Consider the following 18,843-nt stretch of genomic DNA (forward strand, 5'->3'; position numbering starts at 1 on the left):
AAATTAACAAATTAAATATCTTAAAATAATAAATTATACAATTTTATATATTATTTATATGTTATATAAATTTATTATTTTAAGATTATTAATTTATTAATAAATAAAACATTCATTTATAATATCTTCTATTTATTAATTTATGTTTGTTGAAGTAATACTAGATTCTTAAGTTTAAATATAAATAATTTATTATTTAAGTATATATTTTTAATTTCAATAATAAATTGTAATTTAATAGTTTTTAATTAAATTTGAAAGTAAAAAAAAAAATTATATTTGAAATCTCAGTTACCAACTACGACTTAAAACTATACTATTATTTCGATAAAAATAAATTTATCATAATACAAATAAATTAATATCTTAAAAAACAACAAATTAAATATCTTAAATTAATAAATTATATAATTTTATATATTATTTATATGTTATATAAGTTTATTATTTTAAGATTATTAATTTATTAATAAATAAAAAGTTCATTTATAATATCTTCTATTTATTAATTTATGTTTATTGAAGTAATACTAGAATTTTAAATTTAAATATAAATAATTTATTATTTAAGTATATTTTTAAATTTCATTTATAAATTGTAATTTGATAATTTTTAATTAAATTTTAAATTTAAATAAAAATTAACTAAAGCCCCAGTTACCAACCACGGCTTTAGTTAAAAAATGAAGTCGCGTTTGCCAACTGCTGCTTTAGTACAAATATGAAGCCACATTTGCCGACTGCGATTTTAATATAAAAATGAAGCCACGTTTGCCAATTGCGGCTTTAGTGCAAAAATGAAGCCGCGTTTCCCAACTGCGGCTTTCACTATAATAACGAAAAAATATTTTTTAATGATGTGGCACCTACGCGGCATCAAAGAGGCCAATTTAAATATAAGTTTAAAAAAGTGGTTACATGTTACAATTTAAAAAAAAAAAATAGGCTATTTGGACCCAAAACTCCTACATTTCCCCTCAAACTATTGAAACGGGTCGGGCTAAATCGATCGGGTCAGCACAAATACCTGCCATCCGTCATTCCTCAGACTGCGAGGGTTGAAAACCCAAAGCGGAGCTCAGTCTCAAGCCTCAGACACCCACACAGAAAGCCAGAGAAATGGGGTTAGGGTTGATAGCTTCGAGAGCCCTGAGACCCGCCATTCTCCACAGGTCCTCTAGGGTTTTGGCTTCCCAAAATCCTATAACCAGAACCATCACCTCCACGCCCGAGCTCCAAACCCAGAAGCGGCAACAGCGCAGCCCGATTCCCCACCAGATCTCCCACCTCGGACCCCTGTCGCCGGTGCTAGGATTCATTTCTCCAAACCCGATGACGCCATCGAGGTCTTCGTCGATGGCTATCCCGTCAAAATCCCCAAAGGCATGACGGTGCTGCAGGCCTGCGAGGTCGCCGGCGTCGACATTCCTCGATTCTGCTACCACAGCCGCCTCTCCATCGCCGGGAACTGCCGTATGTGTTTGGTCGAGGTAGAGAAGTCGCCTAAGCCCGTCGCTTCATGCGCCATGCCCGCTCTTCCTGGTTAGGGTTTTCAGAAATTTTTTATTTGTTCATTTGTTTGGTAGTTTGGCTTTTGTACTGCGTGGCTTTACACTGTTTCATCAATTCGTGTTTTTTTCTCTCAATTCCCCTTTTTTTTCTTTTTTTTCTTTTTATGATTGGTATTTTGGGTTTTGCGATTCGTGGGGTGTTGCACTTTGTTTTGGGTGCTTATTTTTCTCATTTTTTTATAATTAATTTCAGGATCTGTTTAAGGGTTCAAGAACTGTGGTTTATGGTTCATTAGGGTTTCATTCTGCTATCAATGGTCCTCGTTTGTTTTATGATCTGATTTTTATGGGTCATTAATCTATACTATATAGTAAATTGTGGTATCATTCCGTTCTTAATTTTATATTTATTTTTTTAATTATTTGGTTTTTGGCTTTTATGGTCTTTTTCTTTCCTGCCTTTTCTGTCTGACATTCTCTATTGTATATAGATTTGCAATTTTTTGATTTGTTTGATCTTTTGTTTTAGGATTTTTTTTCCTAACTCACAGGTTATAATCGACATCGTTTACTTCTAGTTCTATAATTAGCTTATTGATTTATTTGATCATTTTTTTAGTCTATTGATTCAGTGAGTGTGTTATTAAAGTGATGTGAAGTATAGTCTATAATTCATTTAGGTTTGATTATGCTTTAATATTATATATATATATATGATGATTTGGCTAGATGATCTGTATGCAGCACTATGTTATTCATTTTGGCTTGGATTATTTTTTTGATTGTTGACATATTTGGGTTTTTTTTTTTAGGGATGAAGATTAAGACCAATACACCAGTTGCAAAAAAGGCCAGAGAAGGAGTAATGGAGTTTCTGCTGATGAATCATCCTTTGGATTGTCCAATTTGTGACCAGGGTGGAGAGTGTGATCTCCAGGATCAGTCTATGGCTTTTGGTTCTGATCGCGGCCGTTTCACTGACATGAAGCGATCTGTGGTTGATAAGAATCTTGGCCCTTTGGTTAAGACTGTGATGACTCGTTGCATTCAGTGTACAAGGTATGAATGTGTGATCACTTCTCCCTTCTTTTATTACTATTAATATGAATATTTCAAGTTAAGAAACTTTGGTCTAAGTGGGATTTTTACCTAATTTTCAGGCCAAACCAATGAAAACTTTTGGTATTTGTCCCTAACCAAACTATTAAACTTATTCTATTATTTTCATGTTTCAATATTATATTCCAATCATAAGAATATATGTTCTCAAAATGCTCATTGTTTGTAGAAGAAAACTTCATGATGTTTGAACTTCTTGTCTTTGTTCAGTTATGGAAAACTGACAAACCTTCCCAGTCACAAATACTAACCTCCAACTCCCAAACAGATACTGATAGGGCATTCATAAAATATTTAATGAGCATTTGAATTTTTGTTACTTCATTATCATTGTAGGATACTCACATTTACCATGATTATGATAAGTGACAACTCAAATATATTGATGGAGAATCCTTATATATGGAACTTTTTTTTTAAAAAAAAAAAAAAAATTTCGTACCCTGAAGAGTCAAGATTACCTTCTTGTATGTCCAATGGTTGTGATTGGATTTGGAAATCCCTAGGCAAGCCTCCCAAAGTGTTTTCACAGCCCATGGAAAATTTTTAATCCTATGCCTCATTTTGGTAGTCTCTCTTTATTGCTCCTGATTTCGTACCTGACCACAACTAGTACAATGTCCCAGTCATTGTGTGGATTAAGAGTTTTGCCGTAATTGGTAATTTTTGCAACAACTTGATAACATATAAGTGCATATATTTTAGCCTCCAAATGCAGAAACTTCTCATGCCTTATTATACTAATCATTGACATCACTTAACAATCACAAGGCTCTAACATAACTAATATAAAATATTAAGACACTGCTAAAATAATTAAGTATTAAAAAAATACGAAAATCAAACCCCTAGGATGCCTCTGTATCACTAGCATCCTTTTTTTTACGGGCAACATTTTTCCTCTCCTAAGGCTTGAACCTATAACCTTTTGCATCCCCATCCCAACCTTTCTCATTTGAGCAACATCATTAACAGTTTTTGGTTTGAGAAACTCCAACTTAGTAGTGATTTTAGTTGTGATAAGACCTCAAGTTAGATGGATATTTCATGGCTTTCTTGGAGGTCATGTTGCCACATGGTTGTCAATGAGATGATGACTTTCTTGGATGATTTCCAGGACATTGGTAATTTTATGAGAAGCTTGAACATGATATTTTTGGTATGGGTTCCAAGAAGAGTGGTACCTAAAAACCATTGCAATCTTTAGGCCTATTAGCTTGTTTGAAATTTTATACAAGCTTCTAACAAAGATTTTAGCCAATAGGCTGAGAAAGTTGATTGCATAGGTAATGTTTCATTTGATCTATCAAAAAAAAAGGTAATGTTTCATTTGCAGAATGCTTTTTATGGAAGGGATGTGGATCTTTGATGCCATTCTTATTAAAATATGGGGCCATTGATGCTAGAGTGAAAAGCTCTAAATTAGATGCTGCTTAAAAGTTGGATTTGAGACTTCTATGACCATGTTAACTGGGGCTTCTTGTTAAGAATTAAGAGAGGATGAATTTCAGGTGTAAGTAGCTGAGGTGGATTAAGTTCTAAATATCTACTGTTAAATTTTTTTGTTTGTTAATGGATCCTTGACCAGTTTTTCCCCCCATTCCTATAGTTTGAGGCTGGTGACCCTCTTTTGTCCATCTTCTTTGAGTTAGGCATGGAGGCTTTAAGTTATTTTATTCGTAAGGACTTGGAGGGAGGCTTCATCAAAGCCTTCGAGGTGGGGAAAAGAGGTGGAGAGGAAATAGAGATTTTGCACTTGTTTTTTTGCATGACTTCTTTTAGGCATTCAAATGGGGAATGTGCAAAATGTGGATTTTCTTGTGTCTGTTCTGGCTATAGAGTTGGGAAGTTTTCTACCACTTACAGTTACATTTTTTTTTGATAGGCAAAAGAGAAAATGTACATTAAGAGCACCTTAAGGGAAGGTGTTCTACCACTTAAACTTACTTTAACGCTTATTTTAAATCTGTACCATTTTGGATCTTGGTGGAGGAGAGGTTTAAAAGAAGGCTCATGGTGTGGACATGTGATAGCCCTCTAAGGGAGGGAGGCCCACTTTGATCAAAATCACTCTCTCTAGTCGTTGAATTTGCTCATGTAGGTGCTTGTTATTCTATGGGCAATGAGAATTAGATTGGTGAAGCTGGGATATTTTTGGGGAGATAGTTATCTTAAGAAAATGTACCCAAGGTCTTTATTGTCTGATAAGCTGTTTGGAAGGTAGCTGAGAACAAACTATTCTTTGTTAAATCTTTCTATAGCTTCCTGAGTCTAAGGGAGTAAAGCACTTTCTTGTCAAGGAAGTGTAGGTTCCGATTCCACTTAGGAGGCTGCCTGGGAAAATTTTCTTATGATGGGTAGCTCATAATATGGTGTTGGTCTTTAGCAAGTTAGTTTGTCCTTTGTAAGTAGAATGAGCATTTGCCCAATCATTTTCCAATTTATTGTAGGTTGGTTCTTAGTTTATGGGCCTTAAATGTTTTTCTTGTTTATGGTTTCATGAATGTTTACTTGTATGGTTGAGGAGTTGTTAGATTGACATGGGAGTTTTGTAGGCAGTATAAGGCATTTTTGGAGGATGGTTCCTTTTTGTCTGTTTTGTTCCATCTGGAGAGAGTTAAAAATGATTTCTTAGGGTAGTAGAGAGCCTGGAATTGGTATTGAAAAATGTTGTTGCAATTACTTTATTCTCTTTGGTCAAGTGTGATCTCATGAATAAAGGTAATGTTTCCAATTGTTTATGAAGCCCATTGTGTTACTTTAGTGTTTTCTGCCTTTGTCACTCTTTGTATATTCAGCAACATGAGTTTGGCCCTCCCTTTCTGCTTATGTGCTCTTTAATAAAATTTTAATATGCCTTCTCTAAAGGGGGAAAAAAGGACTCCTACTTAGCATAGAGTAGGTTTTTTGGATTCTTACTGTTACATTCCAACCTGGGATGCTGAGAATGCCTAAAGGACTCTTCTAATGTATGGATGGATGGATTGATTGATTGATTTCCATTTTTGGTTATCTTTTCTTATTATATAATGAGAAATTGATTGCAAGATCCATATGCATGCATTTTACACACACACACAGATATATATATGTAGTATGTATTTTATGTATGTATATTCATTGATGTTCTGAGTATAACTTAAGGAGTGAAAAAATCCTTTTCTTTTCTCTTACTTCGTCTTTTTAGTGTTTGTTGCATCTTGTGTGCACGGGTTGCACCCCTTATAGCTTAAAATTTTACTCACAAAAATAAAATTTCAAAACTATAAAATTTCTAAACTATGAGAATTATGATTTTAAGTTTAGGGTGCAAAGAAGGCTGAGAGGGTTCTTTTAGCATGTAGGTAGGTTGATTAATCTTGTTTTACAATACTCATAAAAAATAAAAAAAAATTCTTGTTTTATAACTAGGCCTTTTGATTTCCCTTGTCTACAACTTGTGTGCCAAGGCATATAGGCCTTTTCATTAATATATTTTTTTTTCCTCTTGCTTACTATATAAAAGGAAAAAAAAAATCTTGTTTTATGTCTTTTACTTGGCTAGGGAGTTTTCTAGAGTCAACAAAATAAGGTTGATTGTGCTACATGGGTTGCACCTCCTATTTTGTGAAGCACTTGTCTAATAAAATTTTGTCTATCCAAAAGAAAAAAAAAAAAAAGCTTTGTTGTGCTTGAACTCACATAAAAGATTGGAAGCTTTTCCTTTTTCCTCCCTTTATGAGCTTTTTCTTTGCAATCTGAGGGGCTAATTGGGTAGCCTTGCTCGCTTTCCTGATCTAATTTTATTCTTGTTCTAATTCTAAACCTTCTCCTTTTATCTACTTGTTGAAGTACCCATTTATTTGCGAAAAAGTTGCGAAGTTTATTGGGCAAATAAATGTTTCTTCTCTTGTCATGTATTCATATTTTGAATCTACATCTCTATTTTCTTTTTGGTGGATGAGAAGTTTTGAGAATTAGGGTCTGTTTGGAAAGTGTTTTTGGAAACGGTTCTAAAAAACAATTTTTGAAAACTATTCTTTGATGTTTTGTAGAACAAAAGTCTGTTTGGAAACTTGAAATGTTCTTAATCCATTTTATATGTATTTAAATATGCTTTAAAAATAACTTTATGTGTAGTTCTTTATTTTTATTCATTCTTCATATTTATATAATTATTATTTAAAACAGTTATAAAAAAACAAGGGAAGACAACTCAAAACAACGAAAAGATGTTATCTGAAAATACATTATTTTCTGTTTTTAAATAACATAAAAATGTTTTCTGTTTTCTAATTGTCAATTGTGTTTTGTATTTTTTTTGTTGTGAAGAACAAAAAATTATTTTAAAAAATAGTTGGCGAATAGGGCTTAAGCCTGTGAAATCTCATGAGTGACTCTTACACTTGTGTAGAATTCAATTTATTCAACTGTGTAACTAGTTGGATCATTTTCTGCATCCTATTCCAATGGATTTGGGTGATTGACATTGAGCTCCTTGTTGTTTCTATCTCTTGTTGATGATAATACAGCAGCATCTTTGTCTATTTTATGATAATGTGTTGAAAGAATGAGATAGATATTCAAAATAATATGCTGAAGCCTGCTTAAGATTTTTTTAGTTCCATATAGCTGTAGGATTTATTTCCTTAGATGGTTATTTCTTTCAAGTGTTTAAGGAACTCTATTAGAGGCAAGACTCTTTGGAAGATCACTTGTCTCACTTTGTTGTGGATTGTGTGGAGAGAAAGGAATGCTAGGATTTTCAAGGATACTTGAATGATGCCGAAGATGATGTGGGACTTGCTTCATTTTTATGTTTCTTTTTGGGCTTATTGTACCGACATTTTTAAACTCTATCCTTTAAGTGTAATTCAACTTATTTGACTTTTGATAAGTACACCCTAAGGTTGGGCTTATAGGGTCAGGTTCCTAGATGAGCTTCAGGAGATGTTATACATGTATAGGCTTTTTTGTTCTTTTTGTATAGCCCTCCTTGTATAGTGGAGGTTTCTTCGGGTCTTTTGATCAGGTTTGTATTTCATGGAGAGGATTTTTCATCATTCTCATGTTTTTATTCACTTTTAATTAATACATCTGTTGTTTCTGATAAAAAAAAAATCCTTCGAACTCTCTGCAGTTTTCTGAGTTGTACTGCAATACAGTATTGCCATTTAGAGCCTTTATCATTTCAAGAGTTCTCTTTTAATTTCATCCCTGGATCTTCAAGACTAAATCTAGATGTTTTCTTCCCTTGCAGATTATATTCTTGGGTCACTGTTTAGAAGTTTGATTCCTGATGTATTCTTTGCTTGCCTTCGGTAATGGAATTCCAATTGCCAAAAGAATAAGAAAAAAAGTGACTATTTTGTGTGCATTGTTGCAATGTGATCAAGTTCTCTTCTTCCTTGAATCTTTAATGCTAACTTAAAATAGTACTTCTGTATTTTGGCACTTGTATGAAGTATGGGTAACTTGCATTGCACTGTTGTGCCACAAGTTGCAAAGTTCACATTAATTTCAACTCTTGATTTGAGAGTATTTGTCTGGTTTAGTGAAGCTGCATCATTCTTTACAAGCTTTTGATGTGAACATGTTTGGTCCAACAGGTGTGTCAGGTTTGCAACTGAGGTTGCTGGGGTTCAGGATCTTGGCATGTTGGGCCGTGGCAGCGGAGAGGAAATTGGGACTTATGTTGAAAAACTTATGACAAGTGAACTTTCTGGAAATGTGATAGATATTTGTCCTGTGGGAGCCCTCACCTCAAAACCTTTTGCTTTTAAAGCCCGAAACTGGGAGTTAAAGGGGACAGAAACCATTGATGTAACTGATGCGGTTGGTTCCAACATTCGAATTGATAGCAGAGGTCCTGAGGTTATGCGTATTCTCCCACGTTTGAATGAGGTAGACTAAGATCACCTGAATTTTATATCTGTTCTTCTTTCCAATTGGTTTTTGCATTGCATCCTCCCATAGCATTGGCTTCCTGCCTTGTTTCTGCAACTTTATGTTGTCTGCTGCCGTGGATGAGTGTTCTCTTGTTCCATGAAAGAAAGGTATTTCTGTCTTTTGCAAAGAAAATGACTTAAGGAATTTATATGGAGGTTGTTATATGCATGTAAGAGGAATTGACCTAAACTGAGTAACTGATCTAATGTTTGCGAAGTTGAAGTGATCTGACTTGGTCCCTTTTGACCACCTTTTAGTGTTCATATTATACATTTTATTGTTTGGCAGATCAGTAATACTAGTTATGTCATGTAGCCATTTTGCATGGAATGGTAAAATTAGTGCTGGGCAATCCCACTCATGACTGATGTGACTGTTGTTGTTGTGGGTTGCTGGGGGTAGGATCATGGTTTGTCATGATTCGTTGTGGAGTCTATCAATGAGATATTCAAAAGCAGAAAGAAGCCTGCTGACCTGTTGTTGGTGGGATGTTTCTTCTGCTTTTTTGGTTGGGACATAACCTGTGGGATCCTAATCTAACCATTAAGCATGTTGAACACACACCCCTAGCCTAGCCCTGGCCATGTCATGGCCAAATGGGTACTTGACATACTGGATGTCCATGTAACATAGCCACTGGCATCACATACTATGTCAGAACCTGTTTCTCCTTATGTTCCCTTCTTTTCTTTTGTTTTTTAGTCAATTGCTAGCTCAATTGGTCTTTTGTGCTTAAAAAAATCTGTAAGTTGCTTGCTATCGTGTATAGATATGGAAATGGATGAATATTTTATTCAATAGGGACTTCACATACTATGGCATTGACATTGTGGGGACTTGCACATTCTCATACATATCCTTCTACTATTTACATGCACACTCTCACACAAATCCTTCCTTTGCTACATACACTTAGTACACACACATATCCTACGATTTTCTCTAATACTATTATTTTTTCTCTTTTTTTTACGTAGTTATTTTCTTTTTCAATGTTGAAACAAAATAAGCATTGCAGGCAGGTCCACTGCATGTTCGCCTCATGTCCATGGTTGTCATTTTGTGTTGCTGGATATGGAATTTTGTAATTTTGTTTATAGTATCATGTGTCATATCATATTGTTCATCATAAGGTAGAGATGTTTTTGAGATAAATTGAAAAAACTAGAATACATGTGAGGAAAATAATTAAACTAAAACTCTAAGATCTGGTATTCATTTTCTTGACAAATGAAGTGCCAGATATATAATTCTTTATGTATGTATATATACGAACAAAAAGGGGGGGAAAAAAAGAAAAGAAAAGAAAAGAAAAAGGAAATGAGAATACATATCAACAAAAGAGTAATTTGGATTAGAGAGATGGGATATTCTCTTAAATAAAAGTAATTCAAGAAGAATGAGAGAAGAAACAAAGAAGATAACAGAGAAAGAAATGGAAAAAACACCCAGGACAAAGCCCCCAATAAAGTCATGACTCCGTGGTTTCATGAGGGTAGATGATCTCCAATAAAGCAAGGGAGGGAAGTGTTATTTATTTATTTATTTTCTTTTTTTTGATGGGGAAATGGGGGTTGTTTTAAATGTTGATGCTTTATAACCAAAATTAGGGTTTCATGTATGTTGTGCCTTTCAACATGGGGCAGTTTATAGAATTCTATTGATTTTTTTTTTTTTTTGTTTTCGATCATAAACAACAAATGTATTAGTTAAAAGTGAATAAAACATGAGAAGGATGAGAAATCCTCTCCATGATATACAAACTTGATCAAAAGACCTAAAGAAGCCTGCACTATATGAGGGCTATACAAAAGGAATAAAAAGGCCTATACAAGTATAACACCTCCTGAAGCTCATCTTCCTCTTCATGTAACTAGATTCCCTGGTTCACTAGCATGTGATCATGCATATTCTATTATAATATTTCTTTTAGATATGATATTATTGTTGTTCCTTCTTAAGAAAAAAATGATGGCTTTGCTGCTGTACTTTTTGTGCTGAGTGTTGTAGATGATCATGCTAAAGACCCTATCTTCCTGTTCATGTGGCACTTGACTCTCGAATATATTCTTTACTTGAGTAGCATGCATTCAGTGATTTCTACCTCTTTTATTGTTCAGGAAAACTTTGGAGGTTATTGAGCTTATTATAATCGCCGTCTGTTACTTTTGCTGTGATTTTCATGTGACATAAAGGGTATTCCTTGTAATAAGAGGGTTAGCATCTGGGAAATTGAGGATCTTTGTGTTTTTTTAACTTGTTCAGATGTCTTTTAGCATCTTTTATTGAAATGTAAGATCATCAATTTCAGCTGGCTTTGCTGAACTGTTGCAGGACATAAATGAGGAATGGATATCAGACAAAACACGTTTCTGTTATGATGGTCTGAAGAGGCAGAGGTTAAATGATCCTATGATTCGTGGTGCTGATGGACGCTTTAAGCCTGTGAGCTGGCGTGATGCTCTTGCTGTGGTTGCAGAGGTTGCTCACCAAGTTAAACCAAAAGAAATTGTTGGAATTGCTGGTCAGCTGTCTGATGCGGAATCTATGATGGCGCTCAAAGATTTCTTGAATAAAATGGGATCAAATAATGTACTGTGTGAAGGAAATGGCTCACATCCATGTGCTGATCTGCGGTCAGGATATCTCTTGAATAGCAACATTGCTGGGCTTGAAAAGGCAGATGTTTTCCTTTTGGTTGGCACCCAGGTAATTTTCTGACCTCTTTATTAAAGTCTAACTTTAGTAGTGTATGACTAGCAGGGTTGTGTTATTTAAATAACACTGATGATTTGTGGTGTCAGATTGCTTCTGTTTTATGCATAACCATGGACTCTGGTCTTTTATACCATCTAGCTTCATATTTTAAGTATTTTGAAAATTGTTTTGCAGCATGTTGTTTTGACATCCTTTGTATACCTCCCATGTACTGGGTGCACTGCCACTCTTTGATTGGCACCTTTTATATATGCTTGTTTGCCCATCAAAAAATATAAAATATAATTATTTTGCAGCACTCTTTTTAGAAGTAATTTTTGGGGTACTATGCATAGGTGAAAACAAGGATTTAACTTTTCTTTCCTTTCCTTTCATAACTGAAAAGCTATTTATAGTTTGATTAATAATAATTTTTGCCCTTACAGTTATTATGTGCATGTAAAGAAGTGTTGAAGCTGATGATCTTTTGAAACTTATTTACTTCACCAGTCATACGGGTTATCTGATGTTGATATTTGATCTTAAAGTGAATATAAGTAACTCCTGCATACCAACATCACGGTGGAAGTATATTTTATTCAGTTTTACAAAATATGATCATTGAATAATATTGCCTATGGTTATTTTAGAAGTCTTATTTTGATTATTCATTATAGCACTTTTAGACAAGTGGTTATGGATTTTGAGAGGAGAGGGATAGCTTGAATCTTCAAATTTATCCCCAAATACGTATAAAGTATATTTACAAAAAATGCCTTGGAAGAGGCTGCTGCATGGGAGTGAGGAAACCTCATTTTGGAAAGGGATTTTAGAGATTGTCTTATTCTGGTGTTGTGACTTACCAATCATTAACTGGATAGAGGCTGCTGCATGGGAGTTAGGAAACCTCATTGTGGAAAGGGATTTTAGAGATTGTCTTATTCTGGTGTTGTGACTTACCAATCATTAACTGGATAGAGGCTGCTGCATGGGAGTTAGGAAACCTCATTGTGGAAAGGGATTTTAGAGATTGTCTTATTCTGGTGTCATGGCTTACCAATCATTCACCGGATAGTGGTTGTCATGCCAGTTTACTTGTTCTTGTTCAACCCTCAATGAATATACCCAGTTCCTTGCAATGAGGTGCCTGTTGTTAGCACATAATCTTGATCTGCAGTTAAGTCTGTATTTTAGGATGATCAATTTTCCTCCTTGAAGGTTCTGCTTGTGTGTTTCTGTGGATGGGATGATGGGTTTCTGTGGTTTGAGTAACTTATAAGTATGATTTATGTTACTTGTTCTAATTTTTGTCATAATCAATTGGCAGCCAAGGGTGGAAGCTCCCATGGTAAATGCCCGAATCCGGAAAACAGTACAAGCAACTCATGCCAAGGTGGGTTACATTGGGCCTGCAACTGATTTCAACTATGACCACCAGCATCTTGGCACAGGCCCTCAAACGCTTCTTGAAATTGCAGAGGGTCGCCATCCCTTCTGCTCGGCTATCTTAAATGCCAAAAATCCTGCTATTGTTGTTGGGGCTGGGCTATTTGAACGTGGTGACAAAGATGCTATTTTTGCTGCTGTTGAAACCATAGCAAAACTTGGAAAAGTCATCAGACCTGACTGGAATGGTCTCAATGTATTGCTTCTGAATGCTGCTCAAGCTGCAGCACTTGACCTTGGTCTTGTACCAGAATCCAGCAAAAGCATCGAGTCTGCAAAATTTTTATATCTGATGGGTGCAGATGATGTGAACTTGGAGAAAGTTCCGGATGATGCCTTTGTAGTTTATCAGGGCCATCATGGTGACCAGAGCGTGTATCGTGCCAATGTCATTTTGCCAGCAGCAGCATTTAGCGAGAAGGAAGGGACATACGAAAATACAGAAGGCTGCACCCAACAAACCTTGCCTGCAGTCCCCACTGTTGGTGATTCTAGGGATGACTGGAAAATAATTCGGGCTCTGTCTGAGGTGGCAGGGGTCCAGTTGCCTTACGACACCCTTGGGGCCATCCGTTCCCGGATTAAGACTGTGGCACCTAACCTTTATAACATGGATGAGAGGGAAGCGGCTACATTCTCTGCTTCATTGAAACCTGAGTTGAGCGAGAAGATGAGTCTGAGTGCCTTTGGGAGTGCTGTTGAGAATTTCTATATGACGGATTCGATCACCAGGGCATCAAAGATCATGGCACAATGCAGTGCCACGCTGTTGAAGAAGTAAAAATGGATTTTTGATGATTCTAAATAAAGGTGCAGACTGAACTATTTGTTGCTCCTACCAATTTCTATTCTTAGGCATGTAAAAATTCTCTGAAAAAGAAATTCACTGTTTTAGCGCGGCGCCATAATGGAGTTGCAGTTGCGCAACAGATGGAAATTCAACTTTTGGTCCCCAGTGTTTATTGTTTACCCTTCTGTAATTTTACCGAGTTGCTCCCGGTTTGTTGTGACTCAGTAGATACATTTATTTTATTTTTTTGGGTCCTGAATATGCTTTCTTTGGAACATGCTCAGGTAATGGTGTAATGGTGCAATGGGGAAGAATATTTGAAATAAAAATTTTTTTAAAAAAAAAAGCCAAAGTGAAAAAAAGAAAAAAAAAAGGAACAGCATTGGAAAGGTAGTCAGCCATTTTTACAGGGATGAACCCTTGAATAGGAATGGCTGTACCTGAAAGGGTAGCCACAGGCTTACCGATGATCTTTTATTCTGTATTACTCCGTCCTCAATTTGTCCTTAATTTGCAAACAAAAAGGATGTTTTTAATAAAGGAGATAGAGAGATGTGAGTAAAGTTGAAACTCAGTGTGATGAATTTGTCACATTCTATAGATCTTTAATGTTGTCCAACTCATATTTACAAAAGTAACCCATCCCTCAAAAGGCATAAAAAATTGGAGATTATGACAAAATGTCCATAATTGATAATTCTTTTTCTTGGCCTCTTCCTCCCAATGACTCACAAAATATGGATTATAGTTATTCTTATGCCTCGCGTACCCCTAATATTTTTTCTTTATCTTAGAAACAAAAATATTTAAGCCATGATTGGAAACACTTTCTATTTTCAGAAAATAAAAAATAAAATAGTTTTTTTTCTGTATATCCAAATAACACCTAAATTACATAACCGTACTTGTAATTCAATTTACAAACTTTCAAAAAATGAATTTTTTTTTTAATTCATGAAAATTTATTTTTTATGAAAAAATATTTATAAAAGATCAAACCTTGTCTCGAAAAATAGAGAGAACTGCACAAATTTCTTTTTAACACAAAAGGAATAACAAGTAGCACAAATTAACGTGGTAATGAAATAAAACTAGACCAAGACTGCTTGAAAATTTTTAGGCCGAAACTAGACCCAATCCCACATTTATGCCTGGTCCAATCTCGCCCAATCATTGGGGGCTGGGCTTGAACTGATTTTTAAACCCATACCCGACCCAAAATCTGACTCAAACTTGTTCGAGCATATTCAGGAAAACCTTACAAAACTAGAAATTCGTCTTTTCAACTGCAAAAATGTTGGTACAGTAAACATCCTCATCAATTTTATTATTGGAAACAACAGAAAATTACTAAAATTAGTTATGTAGATATTATGATAACAATCAACAATCAACAATCACCAATTCTGAGGCCCTCACAACAGCTCTCATTCATTGGTAGCCATGTCCTCTGTGGGAGAGCTTCCTCCATCTAACCAAAAAGAGGATAAAGAATTGAGTTTTTGCTCCTTGATAAAATGATATATATATATATATATATATATAGAGAGAGAGAGAGAGAGAGAGAGAGAGAGAGATGAATTCAAATTTATTGTGGCAACAAGTAACTAAATGAGTTTGAGAAACCTTGTTAACTTTTTATTTCCTATCTGGGACAAGAGGTATGAGTAAAGCTATGTTAATCATTAGGCATACCTTCACCATCTGATGGAGCATAAGGAGATTTCCGGTATCTTGTTTGCTGTTGTGTGGGCTAAAACAGAGAAAGCACCAAAGAGAAACATATATCAAAAGCATAACAAAGAATTGAGAATCAGATGCTTAGATCCTTGTTTCATGCATCAAAGATGGCTCATGTATGGTGATATAACCATCACCATAATCCAGGTTTCACAACATGATAATTATAGACTAAATCATATGGCAGTCTCAGCATATGAACAACATTTGGCAATTTGTGCATGTTTTCTGAAGCTGGCAAACCAAACATGGACAGGACTGTGCTTTTGGGTAAAATGGAACTAAATTACAACCATGGGTAAGATCGATACCAAAAACTAGGTACTGTCAAGTCCAGCATGGTATTTCAGATCCTTTGTAGTGCCCATGTTTACCAAGCACTAGTGAAAACATTAACACAACAATCAAGGCCAGAAATTAGAAAGGGAGAACATTCTAAACCAGTACCTGCAGTTTAGGTCGAAGGGCCTCAAGTGGTCCTTTGGGCTTCTCTACACCTTGCTGTTACCACCCACAGCCATTGAAGGAAGTTAGGTAACTAACACATGTTTCTTACTTTTTCATCAAACCTCAAATGCAAAAGTGCAGCTACACACACAAAAGGAGTAAATAACAAATACCTTTCCCAGTGCCCAATCAGCAGAATCAAAGTAAGCACGTTCATGGTCCTGACATTAATAATAAAGCTTTAATTGGAAAATAGTAGAAACCAGCATTTCTTTCAACATCCAGTGACCACACCATCAGAAATTTGAAAATAAGAATTACCTTGGAAATAAGTGGTGGTTTCTTGGGCATAATTCCTCCATACCTCTTCTTAACAGCTGCCTCCTCCTATAGAAAAATTCAAAAAAAAAATATACATAATTAAATGCACAAGTTTGGAGAATTCAGCATTTAGATGTTTCCTAACAAAGAAATATTAGATGTGAAGACAACCTCCTCTTGGGAGGAAGGCATTGATTTTTCAGCATTGTCAGGGCCATTTCCATCCACCTGCTCATGCTGTTTGACATTCTCCATGCCTGACATGTTGTCCTTGCACCACCCTAGCAGACAGCAGCTGCAATAGCATACTGTTACTTTCACAAAAATTTCAGTTCAAATAGTTCAACTCTGAGTTATGCGAGTGTCATGGAAGTAGATTCAATGATTTTCCAACAGTTTAATTAATCATAATTTGGAACAGACGATATCTACATTAACTTGAGAACAAGTCTTGATAAAGGAATACACTTGCACATAAACTTTCTGAAAACTCAAGAGTGACATATGAAAGTGCTCTTCAACTATGGATACAAGTATATGGCAAGTTGATTGAAGTTCATCCACACAAATTACATGAAAGACAATTTTAAAAACAATGCCTAATAAAAGGGCAGCAGATCTTAAGAATACCGAATAAAAGGTTTTACTGTTGTTAGCATAGATCTGAAAGGTACAAAAGCCTTCTGAGGCCTAGGTGCAAGGTGCAAACCAAGTTGCCGCCTACCCAAAATGAGGCGCACCCTAAGGCACTTGTTCAGTTTTACGAACACAGTAAATTTGGATATTTAAATATCTTTTATATGCTCATATAGAGTTTACTGTTTCATATATACAAAAATAAAATTTGTAAAATTGTCAATTTTAAACTAAAACAGCTTACCATATTTACATAGAACTATGGTTATGGTATTATATACATATTATCAAAAAGCTTAATGCAAATAAAATACAGTCAGCAGCAATAAGTAGCTTCAGATTTGAAATACAAAAATTAAAAGAAATATAAAAAATTACCAATAAACAAATTTCATTGAAATACATAAAGAATGTTAAAATACTTCTCGTTATGGAAAAATCCAAACAAATTCAATATAGAAGGAAACAAATAGAAGAGGTATCCTTACTTTTGTATACACTGTATTTTAGGAGAGTTTTTCCTTCCTATGTACACATACTAAGGTCAAAATTATGTGGGAAATAGAGAGAAAAAATTCCCAGGCATGTCTGTTACTTTAATTTTGTTTTGCACAATAATAGCAAAGTTAAACAATTAACAGGTATTACCATCATGTAATAAAGACGTAATATCAAATTGAGCACAAAATTTTCCACCCATTTACACCTAAATAACCCATATGGAAAGCTCAAACAAAGAAACATATATATTGATTAACAAATAAAAGCTTATAAGGATGGCAGATTATCCACCAATCCTAAATTATAAGACCGCCATATAAATTTCTTAAACCACTCACAACAGGAAAGAAGACAGATTTGCATGAAATTGCAAAGCTAGGCATGCAGACTCCTACACTCCCATTGGTTCAATTAAAATCAACCAAATATACAAATGACATGAAATTGTCATAAAACAGTTGGTATTTCCAGGAAAGCTAAAGCAGAATAGGTGTACAGTGTACAGACCCTTAAAACATCTTGGGCCCCTTCAAAAGAAAAGCACAAAAGAGTAAAATAACAAAAATTTATGCGGGTAAAGAAAAGAATTCAAAAGAAAGAGAAAACGCAAAAGGTTCTGCAGTTTCTCCCACTACTCTTCTTCTTTTATTATTATTTTATTCAATTCCATAGAGTTCCAATAGGCTGTAATATGCTCTAAGTTTACAGTCACATTTTCGCCACCCCAGGTAACCATTCAATCAATGGCGTCAGAGCCCTCTACACCTTCAATTTCTTGTTCTTCTCTACAATTTTTTCTTTTCCAACTTTCGTAACCAAGAAAACCCAATCCAAAGGTGATTCACCATCCCCACCATTGCTCACAATGTAGGCTTACAAATCTTAATCCATCGAGCAATTGAGCCCAACTGTGGATCGGATTTGTAACCCAATCCAAAGCAGAACCAGACAACAGAATTGGATTCCAATTCTTATTTTGGAAATAAATGAATGAAGACAGCCCCCAAAATCATATTCTCCATCACATTTCAATTATAGCACGCAATTTAACACAGCATCCATTATTACTTCAGATAATTTAATGCAGATTTCATTTCCCCTCTTTTCCTGAGATCCAAACGGTACCTAAACTAACAAAGCAGATAAATCATTTATGTCGCCAAACGCCTCCCTATAAACCCCGTTTAGACAAACTTTCACAATTTCCCCTCCTTTCCCGATATCCAACGGAATTCAAATTAAGATCTCACAACAGACAACGATTAAGGCAAGCAAGATAAGAATTGGGAGACGGTCAAATCAAATAAAGATGAGGGTTTTCTTACCAGATCGAAGATGAAAGATGGCGAAATCCCAAATCTAGGTGGTTAGGGTTTTGGTGGAAGATAGGCTTTCCAATATAAAAACGATATACGATTGTAGACTCGGAGAGACCACAATTCACCTGTTCTCGCATTTACTCTCCTCTTCATCTCAGTCGTCCAATTCCCATCACCATCATCAATCAGTGATGACCATCTTGGCTAGTAAAAAATTAACACCACCAAAACCCTAACGATAGTCATTTCATTTAACACTTTTAATCCCTTCTTATCTCTATTTTTATCTTTATTTGTTATCTTCTTTTTATTTTATTTTTCTAATTAACTTATTTATTTATCATTATTTCATCATTATTTAATTATTTAATTATTTAATTTGATAAAT

At 34.9% G+C, this 18,843-nt stretch overlaps 2 protein-coding genes across 2 annotated transcripts; one reads left to right on the forward strand and one right to left on the reverse strand.

Moving 5' to 3' along the window:
• Positions 1 to 1,011: 1,011 nt before the first annotated feature.
• Positions 1,012 to 13,821, forward strand: LOC117904507 (NADH dehydrogenase [ubiquinone] iron-sulfur protein 1, mitochondrial-like). The gene is given in 6 exon segments (XM_034817135.1): positions 1,012 to 1,237; positions 1,240 to 1,542; positions 2,324 to 2,570; positions 8,219 to 8,513; positions 10,893 to 11,267; positions 12,583 to 13,821. Coding segments are annotated over 6 exon segments (2,238 nt in total). The 5' UTR covers positions 1,012 to 1,119; the 3' UTR covers positions 13,483 to 13,821.
• Positions 13,822 to 14,737: 916 nt separating this feature from the next.
• Positions 14,738 to 18,597, reverse strand: LOC117934488. Its single transcript, XM_034856195.1, has 7 exons — positions 18,462 to 18,597; positions 16,171 to 16,294; positions 16,000 to 16,062; positions 15,852 to 15,899; positions 15,679 to 15,732; positions 15,187 to 15,244; positions 14,738 to 14,962 (listed from the first exon to the last, which is right to left on the reverse strand). The coding sequence occupies exons 1-7, from the start codon at positions 18,590 to 18,592 to the stop codon at positions 14,919 to 14,921; spliced, it is 522 nt and encodes a 173-aa protein (XP_034712086.1). The 5' UTR covers positions 18,593 to 18,597; the 3' UTR covers positions 14,738 to 14,918.
• Positions 18,598 to 18,843: the final 246 nt, after the last annotated feature.

The sequence above is a fragment of the Vitis riparia genome, chromosome 17 (assembly GCF_004353265.1).
Source record: "Vitis riparia cultivar Riparia Gloire de Montpellier isolate 1030 chromosome 17, EGFV_Vit.rip_1.0, whole genome shotgun sequence".
Classification (NCBI taxonomy): Eukaryota; Viridiplantae; Streptophyta; class Magnoliopsida; order Vitales; family Vitaceae; genus Vitis; species Vitis riparia.

Coding starts and splice junctions, on each gene's coding strand:
- LOC117934488 (XM_034856195.1), bottom strand. CDS start 18,592: ATGCGAGAACAGGTGAATTGTGGTCTCTCCGAGTCTACAATCGTATAT. Junction 16,295..18,461: donor CATCTTTCATCTTCGATCTG/GTAAGAAAACCC, acceptor ATGCTATTGCAG/CTGCTGTCTGCTAGGGTGGT. Junction 16,063..16,170: donor TGCCTTCCTCCCAAGAGGAG/GTTGTCTTCACA, acceptor TTTCTATAGGAG/GAGGCAGCTGTTAAGAAGAG.